Source organism: Arachis duranensis, chromosome 10 (assembly GCF_000817695.3).
Source record: "Arachis duranensis cultivar V14167 chromosome 10, aradu.V14167.gnm2.J7QH, whole genome shotgun sequence".
NCBI classification, from domain to species: domain Eukaryota; kingdom Viridiplantae; phylum Streptophyta; class Magnoliopsida; order Fabales; family Fabaceae; genus Arachis; species Arachis duranensis.
The window spans coordinates 72,304,619-72,320,027 of NC_029781.3; the positions used below are offsets into that span (position 1 = coordinate 72,304,619).

At 35.9% G+C, this 15,409-nt stretch overlaps 1 protein-coding gene across 1 annotated transcript; it reads right to left on the reverse strand.

Annotated features, from left to right (window-relative positions):
* Window positions 1-252: 252 nt before the first annotated feature.
* Window positions 253-1,967, reverse strand: LOC107470198 (RING-H2 finger protein ATL74-like). The gene has a single exon (XM_016089585.3). The coding sequence runs from the start codon at window positions 1,334-1,336 to the stop codon at window positions 704-706; it is 633 nt and encodes a 210-aa protein (XP_015945071.1). The 5' UTR covers window positions 1,337-1,967; the 3' UTR covers window positions 253-703.
* Between the last annotated feature and the right edge of the window lie 13,442 nt (window positions 1,968-15,409).

Consider the following 15,409-nt stretch of genomic DNA (forward strand, 5'->3'; position numbering starts at 1 on the left):
CTACCCACATGGAGGGAGAAAAGGGAGCATTAGTGTCTACTCTGAGACAGATTGCCAATTCGCATGCCATTCTTATTCTCAGTCATATAAATTGAATTAGTTCTACAAGTTGATCATGAACCAAGTATATATGATATCAATTTAAATATTCCTTGATTACTCCTAAGATCCACTACAACTCTAACCAAAGGATAAGGAATAAGGAACTAAGGACTAAAGTAAAAGTTGAACTGAGTTTGAACATAGTTCAGCATCAGTATTTATTTACCGGAGATAAAATGCCATTTTAGAACCGAAATAGTTGCACATTGCTTGCTTCTCAATCTATTTACAATCATGTCCGAAAACATGCACAAACATATATGAAATCAAGTTAAATTTTCTACACTAATATCTACCTCTATATATCCTCAATTCTTCACACTATCATACAAGTACACCATAGAATATGAAATGTTCTTAAAATCCTAATTCAAGTTTGAAAAAAAAATACATAAACAAAATATACCTATCTCTTCATTTATTCCATCCCTTGCCTCACTCTGATGAACTCCTTTTTTCTTTTCAAATTAGCAAAAGCAATATCTCCTTTCATAATATGAATTCCAAACACTCATGATCTAGATGTGAATGAGTCAAATTACTCATCCCTCCATCAGTGAATTCCAACAAAGCGGAAGGTTAAGCAGCAACTTTCAACTAGCTAGCTAATCTCATCAACAACTACAGCTACATGATCAGGTTGATACCCTCCTGAAGCATTATTATCTGCATGACTATTCCTTGTTCCTGAAGCTGTAGCCACAGCAACAGCCACAGTTGCAACTTCAGAACTTGTTGCTGGTTGCTCAATCAAACACCTTCTACAAGTTGGGCAAGAGGAGTGTGACTGCAGCCATGTATCTATACACTTAACATGGAATCCATGGTTACATTTTGGTAGCACTCTAATTTTTTCCCCATTCATAAACTCCCCTAGGCAAATTGCACAATCAGTGGCTTTAATACAACTATTAGTAGCACCTGAATTACCATAAACAACTATAGGAATCTGATGCAGAGCACTCTTCTTCAACCCTTTAACCGCTAATCGCGCTGCTGCTTCGTCCGGGGTCTCGAAAGCCAACCTTCGGCTACATCTTAGAGCGCAACGCACTATTGAGTTGAGTCCCAAAGCACATATGAGTGCACACAGCAAAGCAGCCAAGATAATCACCATGTTGGTGTCAAAATTCGGGTCGCCTAAGGAGGAATCTTTTGTCCTATTTACATCACCAGAGCTTGAGCTTGTGTCTAGTAATAAACGGTGTGGATGGTGAAGAGCCATTATATGCATGTTTGAAAGACACCAATGTTTCAGAAAACAAGAACTCAGAATTCTTGTACCCTTTTTGGTGGATTGAAGGAGCGGAGAGAAGGAACTTTTTTGAGTTGGGGCAATAAGCGTTAGGATTCTTAATAGATAAAGAGTCTCAGAGAAGCATCTTTGGTTAGAAGGAGAAAGGAATCATAGAAAAGATGGGTGGTGTGGTGAATAGTATGTGATTGTTTTGAGGGTGAGAAAAACCAACACAAGCACTTTTCTCACAGAGACATAAACTCAAACACATGGCTCTCAATTCACTTAATTGTCTGTGTGGACTCTAATCCAATCAAGGTTTGTTCCACATAAGCTAAAGGCCATCATGCAAACTAGGACTAGATTTTGGAGCACAGAAATTAAGAGACTCGAAACTGTGATGCAGAACAATAAGGTGATGGTGGTGGTGGTGGTTGTTGTTGATGAGTGGTTTCTAGTGTTTAGAAAAATGCAGAGACAATATTATTATTGGGACATAGATATTATGTTACGAAATGAAAGCATGACAACAAAACCAACTACTACTTGTGTTTTTGGTTTGTGTGTGTATCACTTGCGGTTATTATTGCACTGAGATATATGTATGATATGACATGCAGATTGATTTGATTTTATATTTCTTCTTCGTTTTTTTAAGAATCAACAGAGGAATTTTGATTATGGCACCTGATCCCACCTAATCAAATATTATTAGTAGATTATTTAAAAGAAAGCACTTATTCTAAGCACCAAATCCTTCTTCCACTCCTCCACTCAACTCATTAACTTGAAATAATGTTAGAAATAAAAATAGATGTTCACTCATATTTCTTGTTTTCCATTCTTAGATCGTAATCATAAACCAAAAACAATAAGAAGCTTGTTCAGGTTGGCTTTTGCTGTTTTGGGGTTAGGCATCAATCACAATAGATTTAACGCTACATATTCTTTTCTTAGTCATCATATCGTTTGATTTTAAAATAAATAAAAGATTCATTAAGTTGCATAATTAAACGAAGTTGTGTAATAATAATAATCTCAAGGACAAAATTTATAATGGAATGTAAAAGACGTAAACAGCTGACGGTTTAGGATTAGATGATTGCGAAAGAAGCCAAATGTGCATACAAAATTTAAGGGGAAAAATCATACAGCGTGAATTGTGACATATATTTGATAATTATAATCAAGGTACTATGGAGGATGTGACTATAATAGAGAATTTTTACAATGAATCTTTGGTGTTGTGGCATGTGAAGGTGTGGTTAGATTTCTACATCATGGGCCACTCTAACCCCAAATGAAGAGAAAGGTCCAATCTATGGGCCCAAGAAAAGGGTCCACAAAGTGGCCTAGGCTTTCAGATTTTGCATAATAATTTCATAGATAGACACATGTACCCGTTGGGTTGCCTTAACTCCATGCAAGCTCCATCAATGCCCGTTTGAGTGTTTAACTATCCTCACCTACTTTGCTGAATTGTTGGCCCCTTGCTGAGACATTACCCATGTTCATGCTTCCATTGATTTTATTCAGTGGCAGGATTTCCTGGAATTGGCAGCTAGCAAAAATTAATTCATATCTGTAGATCAACAAAATTAAAATTTACAGAGATTTTTTTTAATGAAATTTACAGAGATTCTGGAAAATGGGAATGCTTAAATGGGCATAGTGTAGCCCAACAACTCTTAGATCTGCCAACATGGTTGGCCAACATCCTTGTTTTTGTTATGGGCCTACCTCGTTTACTACATGTCTGCATCTGATCAATATTGTTCACTCGTTCTGTGGTGTTCAGGGCCCAAAATTGGATTCCCTAATTATTATCTCAACAAATATTGGTTGACGCCGAGAAGAAAGTAAAACCAGACCAAAACAAAAAATCTAGTGATATACTTATATTGGCATTTATACAATGATAGCAATAGTGATAAGAAAATATAAAAATAAAAAATCTAGCAATATAATTTTGGTGTCATTAATTGTATTATTTTTTTTTTGTTTATATAGTTCACTTGTGCTACACTGACGGGGAGAAATCGTCGGTTATGAATTTTCATAAAATTATTCCGTTGTAACTATAGTTTCAAACCAATAAATAATCTTCAATCAAAATTTAAATTGTTTGTCACTTAAGTCAAACCCAATAAAAATCGAGATATTTTTAAGCCTTGCATCGTCTCTTAAGGAATTGCAGGGAATTGTACATATTATTGGTTGAGAAATTATTTTTGGGTTTTTGAGATGATGAACAAAAAATGTAAATAACAAAAGAAATAAGCTAACAACTAAAGAAAGTCTTGGCAAGGAATGAGAATTAGAATTCCTATCCTCATTATCATCCTTAATTGTGATGATAATTGTCTCTTGCTCTCACTTAGTCATCCTCTAACAATTGAAGGAAAGTTAAGTGAGCAAAGTCAACTTTAATCCACAAGTCCTAATCAAAGATCAGTTTTAGTGGAATTCAAACCAACTAGCAATCTTCAATCACCAATCAACAAAAGAGTTTGATAACTCAAGAGTCTCCAATCACTCAACCCAAGTTGGGAGCACAAAATTCTACACTAAAATTCAACCAAATATTTTATCAAACACTTGGAAGCCATAAAAAGAAAGCATGATAAATAACAAGAATTAATAAAATCTATGACTACCGAATGCAAAATAAAAATAACAACAACTCAGTTAAATATCAATAAACAAAGAAACATCAAAATTGCATTAAAGAAAATCAAGATCCAACAAGGGTTTATAAACATAAAAATGACCAAAATAAGAAATTAACAAGAACTAAAAGAACAAAGATGTAGCAACAAGAAATTGCAAGGAAACTAATCAAGACAAGAATTAAAGCCTAAACCTAAGAGGAATTTAATCTAATCTACCTTAATTCTAGAGAGAAGAGAGAGCTTCTCTCTCTAGAATATAACTTAAAGCATATTTCTATTCTACACCTAATTGCTCTCCCCTTGTTCCTTCTTGAACTTAGCCCCTAATAGCTTAAAAAATGAGTCGGATTGGGTTCCAGCAAGTCTAGAAATTGCCCTCAGCGTGTTCTCTTTAATGAAGTCACGTGATGCTTGTCACGCATACGCGTGGGTCACGCGTACGCATCGCATGGAAGTTTCCAAAACCTCATATCTTCATGAATTCTCTACTTTTGCATGCTTTTTCTTCACTTATTCAATCCAATCCTTGCCTTATAAATCTGGAATCACTCAACAAACATATCAAGGCATCGAATGGAATTAAAGAGAATTAAAATTAGCAAATTAAGGGCCTAAAAAGCATGTTTTCACCCTTAAGCATAATTTAGGAGAAATTTACAAAATCATGCTATTTCATTGAATAAATGTGAGAAAAGTTGATAAAATTCACTTAATTTAACACAATATAAACCACAAAATTGGGGTTTATCAATCTCCCCACACTTAAACCAAGCATGTTCTCATGCCAAACCAAGAAAGATAAGAAAAGGGTATCAACATTTATTCAATGTAAACTATCTAAATGCAACCTATCTACATGCATGCAACTACTTGGTCAAAATAAATCAACTTCCAAGAATACATATATGAACACAAGGGCTAAGGCAATCATAATCAAATCAAATCCATAATTAAATTGAGTTATTGAAAAGAATTATAAACTTGTAAGATAAGAAATAATACCTAGTGAAAACATAGAATTGAGCAATCGAACCCTCACCGGATGTGTATACACTCTAACGCTCAAGTATTTAGGGTTGATTCACTCAATTCTCTTCTAATCATGCTTTCTAAGATTTATTTTTTATCTAACAATCAACAATTATTCAATGCATGCATACCAATATCTTGAGGACTTATCCATAGGTTATAATAGGACTAGGGTCAAGGTAAGGATATATATGGTTAAGTGAGTTTGAAATTCGAATCTTTGATTAACTTAAACTCTCACCTAACACATATAACAACCTATACAATTCAATTACAAACTTAACTACCCATTCTTCACTTTTTCACACACTCATGTATTCTATCAATTTCACATCAGATATGCGTTGTTATTATCACTTTTCTTTGGGGAATTTTGTCCCTTTTTTATTACTTTCATATTATTTTTCTTTTCTTTTCTTTTATTTTTCTTTTTTTTCTCTCTTTTTTTTCAAAATAAAATATATACAAAAATATCAATGCATATGGTTTAAACATTTAATGCATGAGTATGTACCCAATTCCTAAGATCTTTAACAAAAATACAAAAATGAACTTTTATCTCTACCAATATTTCCAAGTTTTCCCACACTTAAATGATACACACTCTCACTAGCCTAAACTAATCAAAGATGAAAATTAAGGATATTCATGATTTTTCGCTTTAAGGCTAGTCATGTGCTAAAATTAAGAACAAAAGAGGATTAAAATAGGCTCAAAATTGGCTAATCAAAGGTGGATAAAAGGGTAAGGCCATTTGGATAAGTGAGCTCAATGAAATGATGGCCTCAATCATATAAATATATTCATACACAAAATAATGGACATAAAGAATCAAACAAATTAAAGATTACATCGTAGAAAAAGAATAATACACACAAGAATGAAATAGTGGTTATATGATGTAACCACACAATTAGACTAAAAAACTCACAAGCTTATGTGTTCTTAGCTCAAAAACATGTTCCACAATATATAATTCAAGAAAGTTTAATAAAAGTTTTTTACTCAAATCAATTGGGATGCCCTCTATGAAAAGAAATTTTCTTGAAAAATTTTATTATTTTTACTAAATTTATTATATATATGCAATCTAAGAAACTGCAACTAAGAATTCTAAAAGGCCTAGTAATAAAATAAAATAAAAAATAAAAGTGTTAGGATTAGAACTTTTCACCCAAAAAGGGCCGATTGGTCAAATGACCTCTTCACACTTAAAAGTTTGCACCGTCCTCGGTGCATTCGAAGATGAGCAAGGGGACAGTGAGTAGCACGATTTTGTATTGGAACAATTGGAAGAAGCTACGCCTGCCATTGAAGAGGAAAAAGTGGTTGCAGACTTAGGAGATGCTGAACCTCCATGGGAAGGTCAAGTCATAGAGCCTCCTTCCAAGGTGTTTGATGTTGATGTTGAGGAAGAAGTACAACCTCCAAGGCATATCATAGTTGAAGACTTTGAAGAGGTTGATCAAGAGATGGAGATTCAAGAAGAAGAGGCACAACCTCCCATGCCATTGGTGAGCAATGAAGAAGAGATTGAATTGGAAGAAAGCTACCAAGAGGAAGAGGTTGATATTGAAGAAGCTTGCAAAGAGGTGGTAGTTGTCAGAGAAGAGCACAAGGGAGTGGAGCTTGCAAATTCATTAGAAACACCTCTCCCAAGGCCATTACCGTCCAACACAACGTTCAAGTGGGCAAAATTCCTATCCTTACCCTTTACTTTCCCACTTGAATATGGGCTACTGGAGACGGATGGTCAACTTAGAGCTCTTTGTGGCATTAAGAGTAAGAGGAAGATGGTTAGTGGTTGGAGTTGTCAGGAAAGGTTCATTAAGGTTCCGCATTCCGAACTGGAGTACAAGTGTTGGTGCAGAGCTCAATTGAATGGGTCTAGGATGTTGTTTGGCTGCTTCAGTGAGAATTTAAATTGCTTGCCACCCGACTGGAACAATGATGATCAACTTGAAGACGGGTGTAGAAACAAGATTTGGGATCCAGGAATATATGAGGATCAATTTTGGGAGCTCAAAGCTTGTGAAAAACTCCATCAAAGCTTGAGGAATTTACGTGGTATTGATAGAGCTTATTGGAAGTCCAAGCATTGGTGGAAGTTTCAAGACGAGTTCAAGCACAAGTCGCCATGACAAGGAGCTCACCAAATGTCCAACTTAAGGACTTTAACTAAAAGTGCTAAGTGGGAGACAACCCACCATGGTATAATCGTTCTTTTTCAGTTTAGTTTTATTTTGTTTTGTTTTATTCTTAGTTTTATTTCATTCTATTTTTCTTAGTATTCATTCATAATGTCTACATCAGCATCTGCATTTTGCATTTTGCATACTGCATATTAAAAAAAAGGGGATCGACGCGCAAGCGTCTACGACGCGCACGCGTCATGTGTCTATGCGCCCTTGAACAGAGAGATGCGCGAGAGACACGCGGGAGTAGTGCATGGCGCAATAACCATGCCAAGCGTTCGCGTACCTCACGCGTACACGTCCCCTGGGAAAAATTCAAACCACGCGTACGCGCCATTGATGCGCACGCGTGACTATGTAAAATCGGCGTAAATGATGTTTGGCCAGAAAGGTGTGTTGGTGTGGGGCCGGAATTGTGCTGGGAGCACAAGCCCTATCATGCGTACGCGTCCCTGACGCGTGCGTGTCGCTTTACCACAATGGACATCCACATGTACGCGTCCCCGACGCGTACGCGTCACTTGAACTTTATGCGATCCACGCGTACGCGTGCTATACACGTACGCGTCGCATGCGACGCATGATTGAATCATCTCAGCGTCACTTGAAAATAGCGCCAACCACGCGAACGCGTGCCCCACGCGTCCACGTCGCTTGCGCCACACAGCTTATCCAGATCAGCGCCACTTATCTTATCTTTTCTTTTCTAATCCTAATTTCTTCTATCTTTTCTTCTCTCTTCTTTCTGTCTTACTTCATCTCTTTAACTTCTCATCCTTCTTCACTTTCATCCTATTTTACTTAATTTATTTGCATACTTTCATTCATTACATTTTAATCTTGTGCGTATTTTTATGCTCTTTTCTAAATTTATTATTTTTCCATTGGTGTTAAATTTTCTTATTCAACTGTTGCATCTTTTCTTGCATTATTCCGATGCTTCATGACTTGTTTTTTTTTTCTGATTGGGTAATATTAATTAAATCAATGCTAATTTTTATAATATATTCTTTTTGCATTGATATGCACTTATACTATCTTAAATTACCCACATTCTCTCTCCCATTGTTGTAACTTTTGCACTACTAATATGCCATGTGCATCTACTGTTCTTTGACTTGCATGTTGTAGCTACCATGTAATTGAGACCCCCATTATTTGGCATTAACCTACCCATACTTTATTATTTTCTTCTCTTTATTCCTGGGTTACTTTTCTTCTTTTCCTCTTCTTTCAAGATGGCCACCGAGGAAGGGAAAGGAGAAGTTTCTAAATGGGGGTGAACAGACAAGTCCATCTGCACAATCTTTGGAGAAAAGCATCAGTTGGAGCAACCCGTCCACCTGCACATCTCAGCATGCACCGAGGACGGTGCAATCTTTAAGTGTGGGAAGGTCAATACCGATCTCCGTGGGTTAGTACCTTCCTGTCTCAACACCAATGTTTAATTTTTCTTTGTTAAATTAGTTGTTGCATTTGCATGTTTGTTTGATTTTGTGCATATTTTACCACTTAGTTGAAGTAATATTTTCTTTTTGAAGAAACTTTTTATAGCATTTCACTAATTTGAATTAAACTTTTTCAAAAACTTGTTTGAAGAAATTTTATTTTGGAATATGGTTTTAGAGCTCGAACACACAAAATCCGTGAGATTTTGAGTCTATTTAATTGGTTGCATTTTATCAACCAATATTTTATTTTTGGTGTGTGTTGTTCTCTTTAAAATTGTGATCTTTGTCTTGCTTGATTCTATATTTCTATTGTTTAATGTATGCATGCACTTATATGATTGAGGCCCTTATTTCACTGAGCTTACATACCCATATGGCCTTACCCTTTCATTATCCTTTGCAAACCAATGTTGAGCCTATTATACCCCTTTGTTCTTTACTTTAGCTAATCACTAACTCTAAGTGAAAAATAATAATGTCCTTAATTTGAATCCTTGATTAGTTTAGACTAGTGAAAGTGCTCATGAATTAAGTGTGGGAAAAGTGGGTTTGGAAACGTTTGGTTTGGGAATTGAGTATGTTAGACTTGGAATAATAATAATAATAATAATAATAATAATAATAATAATAATAATAATAATAATAATAATAATAAAAAGGGGACAAAATGCCCCAAAGTAAATGGAGATAGCAATGCATATGTACTGTACTCAAAACTTGGAATGCATAAATATGTAGTAAACGCAGTTAATGGGTAATTATTGATTTTATATTATGCTTATATGGATTGTCTTAAGTTAGGTGGAAAAGTTTAAGTTAATTAAGGATTAAGATTTTAGTCCACTTGACCAAATACAATCCTATCTTGACCCTAACCCCATTACAACCCTTAAAAGACCTCTTGATATGTGTATCTGTGCATTAATTCTTTGTTGATTGTTAGATGAAGAGCAAGCCTTAGAAAATAAGATTAGTAGAGAATTGAGAGAATCGAACCTCAAACACCTGAGCTATTAGAGTCTATACACTTCCAGTGAGGGTTCGATGCTCGATTCCTTGTTCCCTGCTTTCATGAGCTATTTTCTTCTTGCAAGTTATTTGTACTTTATTTTGTGATTTGAATTAGTGAAATCCAGTTCATATTTGTTCTTGAAGGATTTGTTTACTTTTAACCAAGTAGGTAGAAATATTTTGCATGTAGTTGCATTCACATAGATAGGTTGCATTTCATGAGTCTTGCTTTTTCCTACCCATTTATTTTATCTCCCTAAGCTAAGCATGAGGACATGCTAATGTTTAAGTGTGGGGAGGTTGATAAATCATTATTTTATGATTTATATTGTGTTTAATTGAGTGGTTTTATCAAGTCTTCACCCACTTATTCATATGATTTGCATGTATTTACAATTCCTTCCCAAAATTGTTCCATGGTTGAAAACCTACTTCCTAGAGATCTTTTTATTGTGTATTTTAATTCTCCTTTATACCATTCGATGCTGTGATCCGTGTGTTAAGTATTTCAGGCTTCATAGGGTAGGAATGACTTAGAGAATAGAGAGGAAGCTTGCAAAAAGAAAAGTAGCACAAGAAATAAAGGAGACAACCAGCGAAAAGCGACGCGCACGCATGGTTGACGCGTGCGTGCGATTTGGACAAAATCAAGCGACGCGTACGCATGGATTGGAGTTCGCGCAAACGACACGAGCACGTGCCTGACGCGCACGCATGGAGAGGAAAATTGTCAAACGACGCGTATGCGTGACCGACGTGTACGCGTAACCGACGCGTACGCGTGACATGCGCGATCTGCAGAAAATTCAGGAAATGCTGGGGACGATTTTAGGCCACGTTTTGACCCAGTTTTCGGCCCAAAAACACAGAATAAAGCCAGGGAACTTACAAAGACTCAATTGATACTTAGCATAAGCTGATAATTCATAATTTTAGATTTTTAGATGTAGGTTTTAGAGAGAGAGGCTCTATCCTCTCTCTTAGGTTTTAGGATTAGGATTCCTCTTAAAGGATTTAGGATTTCTTCTTCTCAATTTCCAGGTTTAATGTTCCTTTAATTTATTTTCCCAATTTAATTTATGAACTTTGCCATGTTAGATTTGATTTCTTTTATTAATGCAATTTGGGGTATTTCAGATTTGATTTTTCTCCTTATTTTATTTATGAATGCTTTTAATTTAATTTAGATTTATTTTCCCCTTTTGGCTTTGGTTAAGTAATTAGTAACACTTGAGTTATCAAACTCAGCTGTTGATTGAAATTGGAATTCTTTGCTGATTAATTTGTACTCCAATAACTCTAGTCTTTCCATAGGAGTTGACTAGGACTTGAGGATCAAATTAATTAGTCCGCTTGACTTTTCTTTATTTAGTAAGGGCTAACTAGCAGAGTCCAATTCTCATCACACCTGATAAGGATAACTAGGATAGAACTTCAATTTCTTATACCTTGCCAAGAGTTTTCTTAATTATTAATTTATTTTTCTTGTCATTTAAATTACTTGTTCCGTATTTCAAAAACCCAAAATAAAATATATCTTTTTCCATAACCAATAATAAAACACACCTCCCTGCAATTCCTTGAGAAGACGACCCGAGGTTTGAATACTTCGGTTATTTATTTTTATTGGGTTTGCTTAAATGACAAACAAAACTTTTGTACGAAAGGATTCCCTCTTGGTTTAGAAACTATACTTAAAATGCGATTATATTTTTAAATTTCTTTACTAATAGAAAATCAATTCGTCAAAAATGACGCCATCGGACTTTCTATCGGTAAAGAAATTCACAAATATAATCACGTTGTAAATATAGTTTCTAAACCAACAGAAAATCCTTTCGTGCAAAAGTTTTGGTTGTCACAAGTAACAAACCCCTAATAAAATTGATAACCGAAGTATTCAAACCTTGGGTCGTCTTCTCAAGGAATTGCAGGGAGGTGTTCTTATTATTGGTTATGAAAAAAGTATCTTTTTGGAGTTTTTGAAATAGGGAACAAGTAATTTAAATTATAAGAAAAATAAATTAATAATTATGAAAATCTCTTGGCAAGGTATAAGAAATTAAAGTCCTATCCTAGTTATCCTTATCAGGTGTGATGAGAATTGGACTCTGCTCCCACTTTAGTTAGCCCTTTCTAAATAAAGAAAAGTCAAGCGGACTAATTAATTTGATCCTCAAGTCCTAGTCAACTCCTATGGAAAGACTAGAGTTATTGGAGTACAAATTAATCAGCAAAGAATTCCAATTTCAATCAACAGCTGAGTTTGATAACTCAAGTGTTACTAATTACTTAACCAAAGCCAAAAGGGAAAAATAAATCTAAATTAAATTAAAAGTATTAATAAATAAAATAAGGAGAAAAATCAAATCTGAAATACCTCAAATTACATTAATAAAAGAAATAAAATCTAACATGGCAAAGTTCATAAATTAAATTGGGAAAATAAATAAAAGGAACATTAAACTTGGAAATTGAGAAGAAGAAATCCTAAATCCTTTAAGAGGAATCCTAATCCTAAAACCTAAGAGAGAAGAGAGAGCCCCTCTCTCTAAAACCTACATCTAAAAATCTAAAATGATGAATTATCAGCTTATGCTAAGTATCAATTGAGTCTCTGCATGTTCCCTAGCTTTATTTTGTGTTTCTGGGCTGAAAACTTGGTCAAAACGCGGCCCAAAATCGTCCCCAGCGTTTCCTGAATTTTCTGCAGATCGCGCATGTCACGCGTACGCGTCGGTCACGTGTACGCGTCATTTGATGATTTTCCTCTCCATGCGTGCGCATCAGGCACGCACTCGCGTCGTTTACGCGAACTCTAATCCACGCGTACGCGTCAAGCACACGTACGCGTCACTGTGATTTTGTCCAAATCACGCGCACGTGTCAGCCATGCGTGCGCGTCGCTGTTCCTTGGCTGTCTCCTTTATTTCTTGTGCTTCTTCCCTTTTTGCAAGCTTCCTCTCCATTTTCTAAGCCATTCCTGCCCTATGAAGCCTGAAATACTTAACACACGGATCACGGCATCAAATGGTATAAAGGAGAATTAAAATACACAATAAAAAGATCTATAGGAAGCAGGTTTTCAACCATGGAACAATTTTGGGAAGGAATTGTAAATACATGCAAATTATATGAATAAGTGGGTGAAGACTTGATAAAACCACTCAATTAAACATAATATAAATCATAAAATAATGGTTTATCACTGCGCGTACGTGAGCAGCTGGGACTCGAAGGGTGCTCAATACCACGGGCCAATGCGTACGCGGAAGGTGACCGTGCACGCGTCATGGGCCAAAAAATGCATGATGCGCACGCATCATTATGGGCGCGTACGCAAGAGTAGTATGATTCCCTAGGTCACGCGTACGCGTCCTCGAGGTGCTCTGTTTTCAAAAATTTTCAACTCCTTCCACCAAACTATGCATTTCAAACATCCAAACAGTCATCTAAATGCCACCAAACCTTATTTAACACCCTAGACTACCAAATAAACTCAACCAACTAAATTAAACATGAAATTAAACTTATATACCAATATATACAAAAGAGAAAAATGAAAAGAGCCTGGTGGGGTGTCTCCCACTTAGCACATTTATTTATTGTCCTTAAGTTGGACAATGATGGGGTCATTGTCAAGGTGGCTTGTGCTTGAATTCTTCCTTGAATCCCCACCAATGCTTGCGTATCCAATGCCCACCGAGATCCCAAACTAGGTGCATGATGCGGTATTTTATAACCCACAAACTAACCGGCAAGTGCACCGGGTCGTACCAAGTAATACCTTACGTGAGTAAGGGTCGATCCCACGAGGATTGATGGATTAAGCAACAATAGCGTTTGATAGGATTAGTTAGACAAGCAAAAAAGAGTGTTTTGGTATTCAAAGAGCATTAAACACAGACAAATAAATAAGTTGGGAATAATATAATATGAAGATAGTTAAGGTTTCAGAGTTATCTATTTTTCTGGATTAACTTTTCTTACTAACTATTTTAATCATATAGGATTTAATTTATGAAAAACTATTTATGACTAGACCCTAAATCCTTAGCCTTCTTAGTTTCCTCTAAAATTTATCAATTACCAATTCCTTGGTCAATTAATTCCAATTAGAGGGTGAAGTTCAAATTCCAGTTTATATGCCACAAATATTCTAATTACCCAAAAATAAGAGGATTATGTGTCACGTATCCTGTTAAATCCAAATAATTAAAATTTAGGAGAATATGTTTTCAAGCTGTTGTTCAAGTAAAGCGCTTTTCCAAGTTTTACAAGAACTCAAATAGAAAGAGGGTCATACTTCCGTTCCACCCAAATTCACAAAATAAAGAGCAAAAATAATTCTTAAATATAAATCCAAAACATAAATTAAAATAGAAAAAGCAATAAAATCAATCCATACAAATAGACAGAGCTCCTAACCTTAACAATGGAGGATTTGTTGCTCATGGAATGTGGAATGTAAATTTGTATAGAATTTCCTAATGGAATCCCCCTTCTGGAACCTCCCTAATAGAAGAGAAGTCTCCCCTTTTTATAACTAATCCTAATTAATTTAAAATCTAATATTTGAAATTAAGATAATATCTTTTCCTATTTTAAAATCAAATTTGAATTTAAATTAGAATTAACTAACTACTCCGCGTCTTGTAACGTGGGGACCACTTGGCTTCAATGGATCCACGCCTAACTTGGGTGCTAAAATGGGGCCCAGAAATCACCCCCAGTGTTTTTTGCGTTTTCTGCACGTGGCGCATGTCACGCGTATGCGTCAGTCGCGCGTACGCGTCGATGGTCTTTTCTGCGAGTCAGGCGGACGCATCGGTCACGCGTACGCGTCGCTGAGCAAATCTTCAATTCACGCGTACGTGTCAGTTACGCGCACGCGTCACCATGGATACCTCCAAATCACGCGCGCGTCAGGCAGGCGTGCGCGTCACTCCTTGCAGCCATCTCCTTTGATTGTTGTGCTGCAGAAACTCCATTAAATCCAGCCGAATGCTACCTAAAATAAATAGTATTGCACAAAACTCAAAATAGCATCCACAGTGGGTAAAACATAATTAATTCTTAATTAAACTCAACAAATTAGATGTAAATTCACTAGGAAAAGATAGGAAAGATGCTCACGCATCACAACACCAAACTTAAACTGTTGCTTGTCCTCAAGCAACCAAAACTAATATAAGCTTAGGATGTGAATTTGCATGAGAACGAGAGTTCAATTAAGCTCATGTCTCTTTTTATAGTGGGGTTTACAACTGTAATCCTGAATAGTTTTGGCATTTTATTTTATCTTTTGAAGTTCAGAATGATTGGCATCCATAGGAACTCAGAATTCAGATAGTGTTATTGATTCTCCTAGTTTAGTATGTTGATTCTTTAATACAGCTACTTTATGAGTCCTGGCCGTGACCCTAAGCTTTTTGTTTTCCGGTGTTAGCACCGGATACATAAATGCCACAGACACATAACTGGGTGAACCTTTTCAAATTGTGACTCAGCTTTGCTAGAGTCCCTAGTTAGAGGTGCCCAGAGTTCTTTAGCACACCCTTTTTACTTTGGATCACGACTTTAATTGCTCAGTCTCAAGCTTTTTTACTTGACACCTTCACGCCACAAGCACATGGTTAGGGACAGCTTGATTTAGCGCTTAGGCCAGGATTTTATTCCTTTGGGCCCTCCTATCCATTAGTGCTCAAAGCC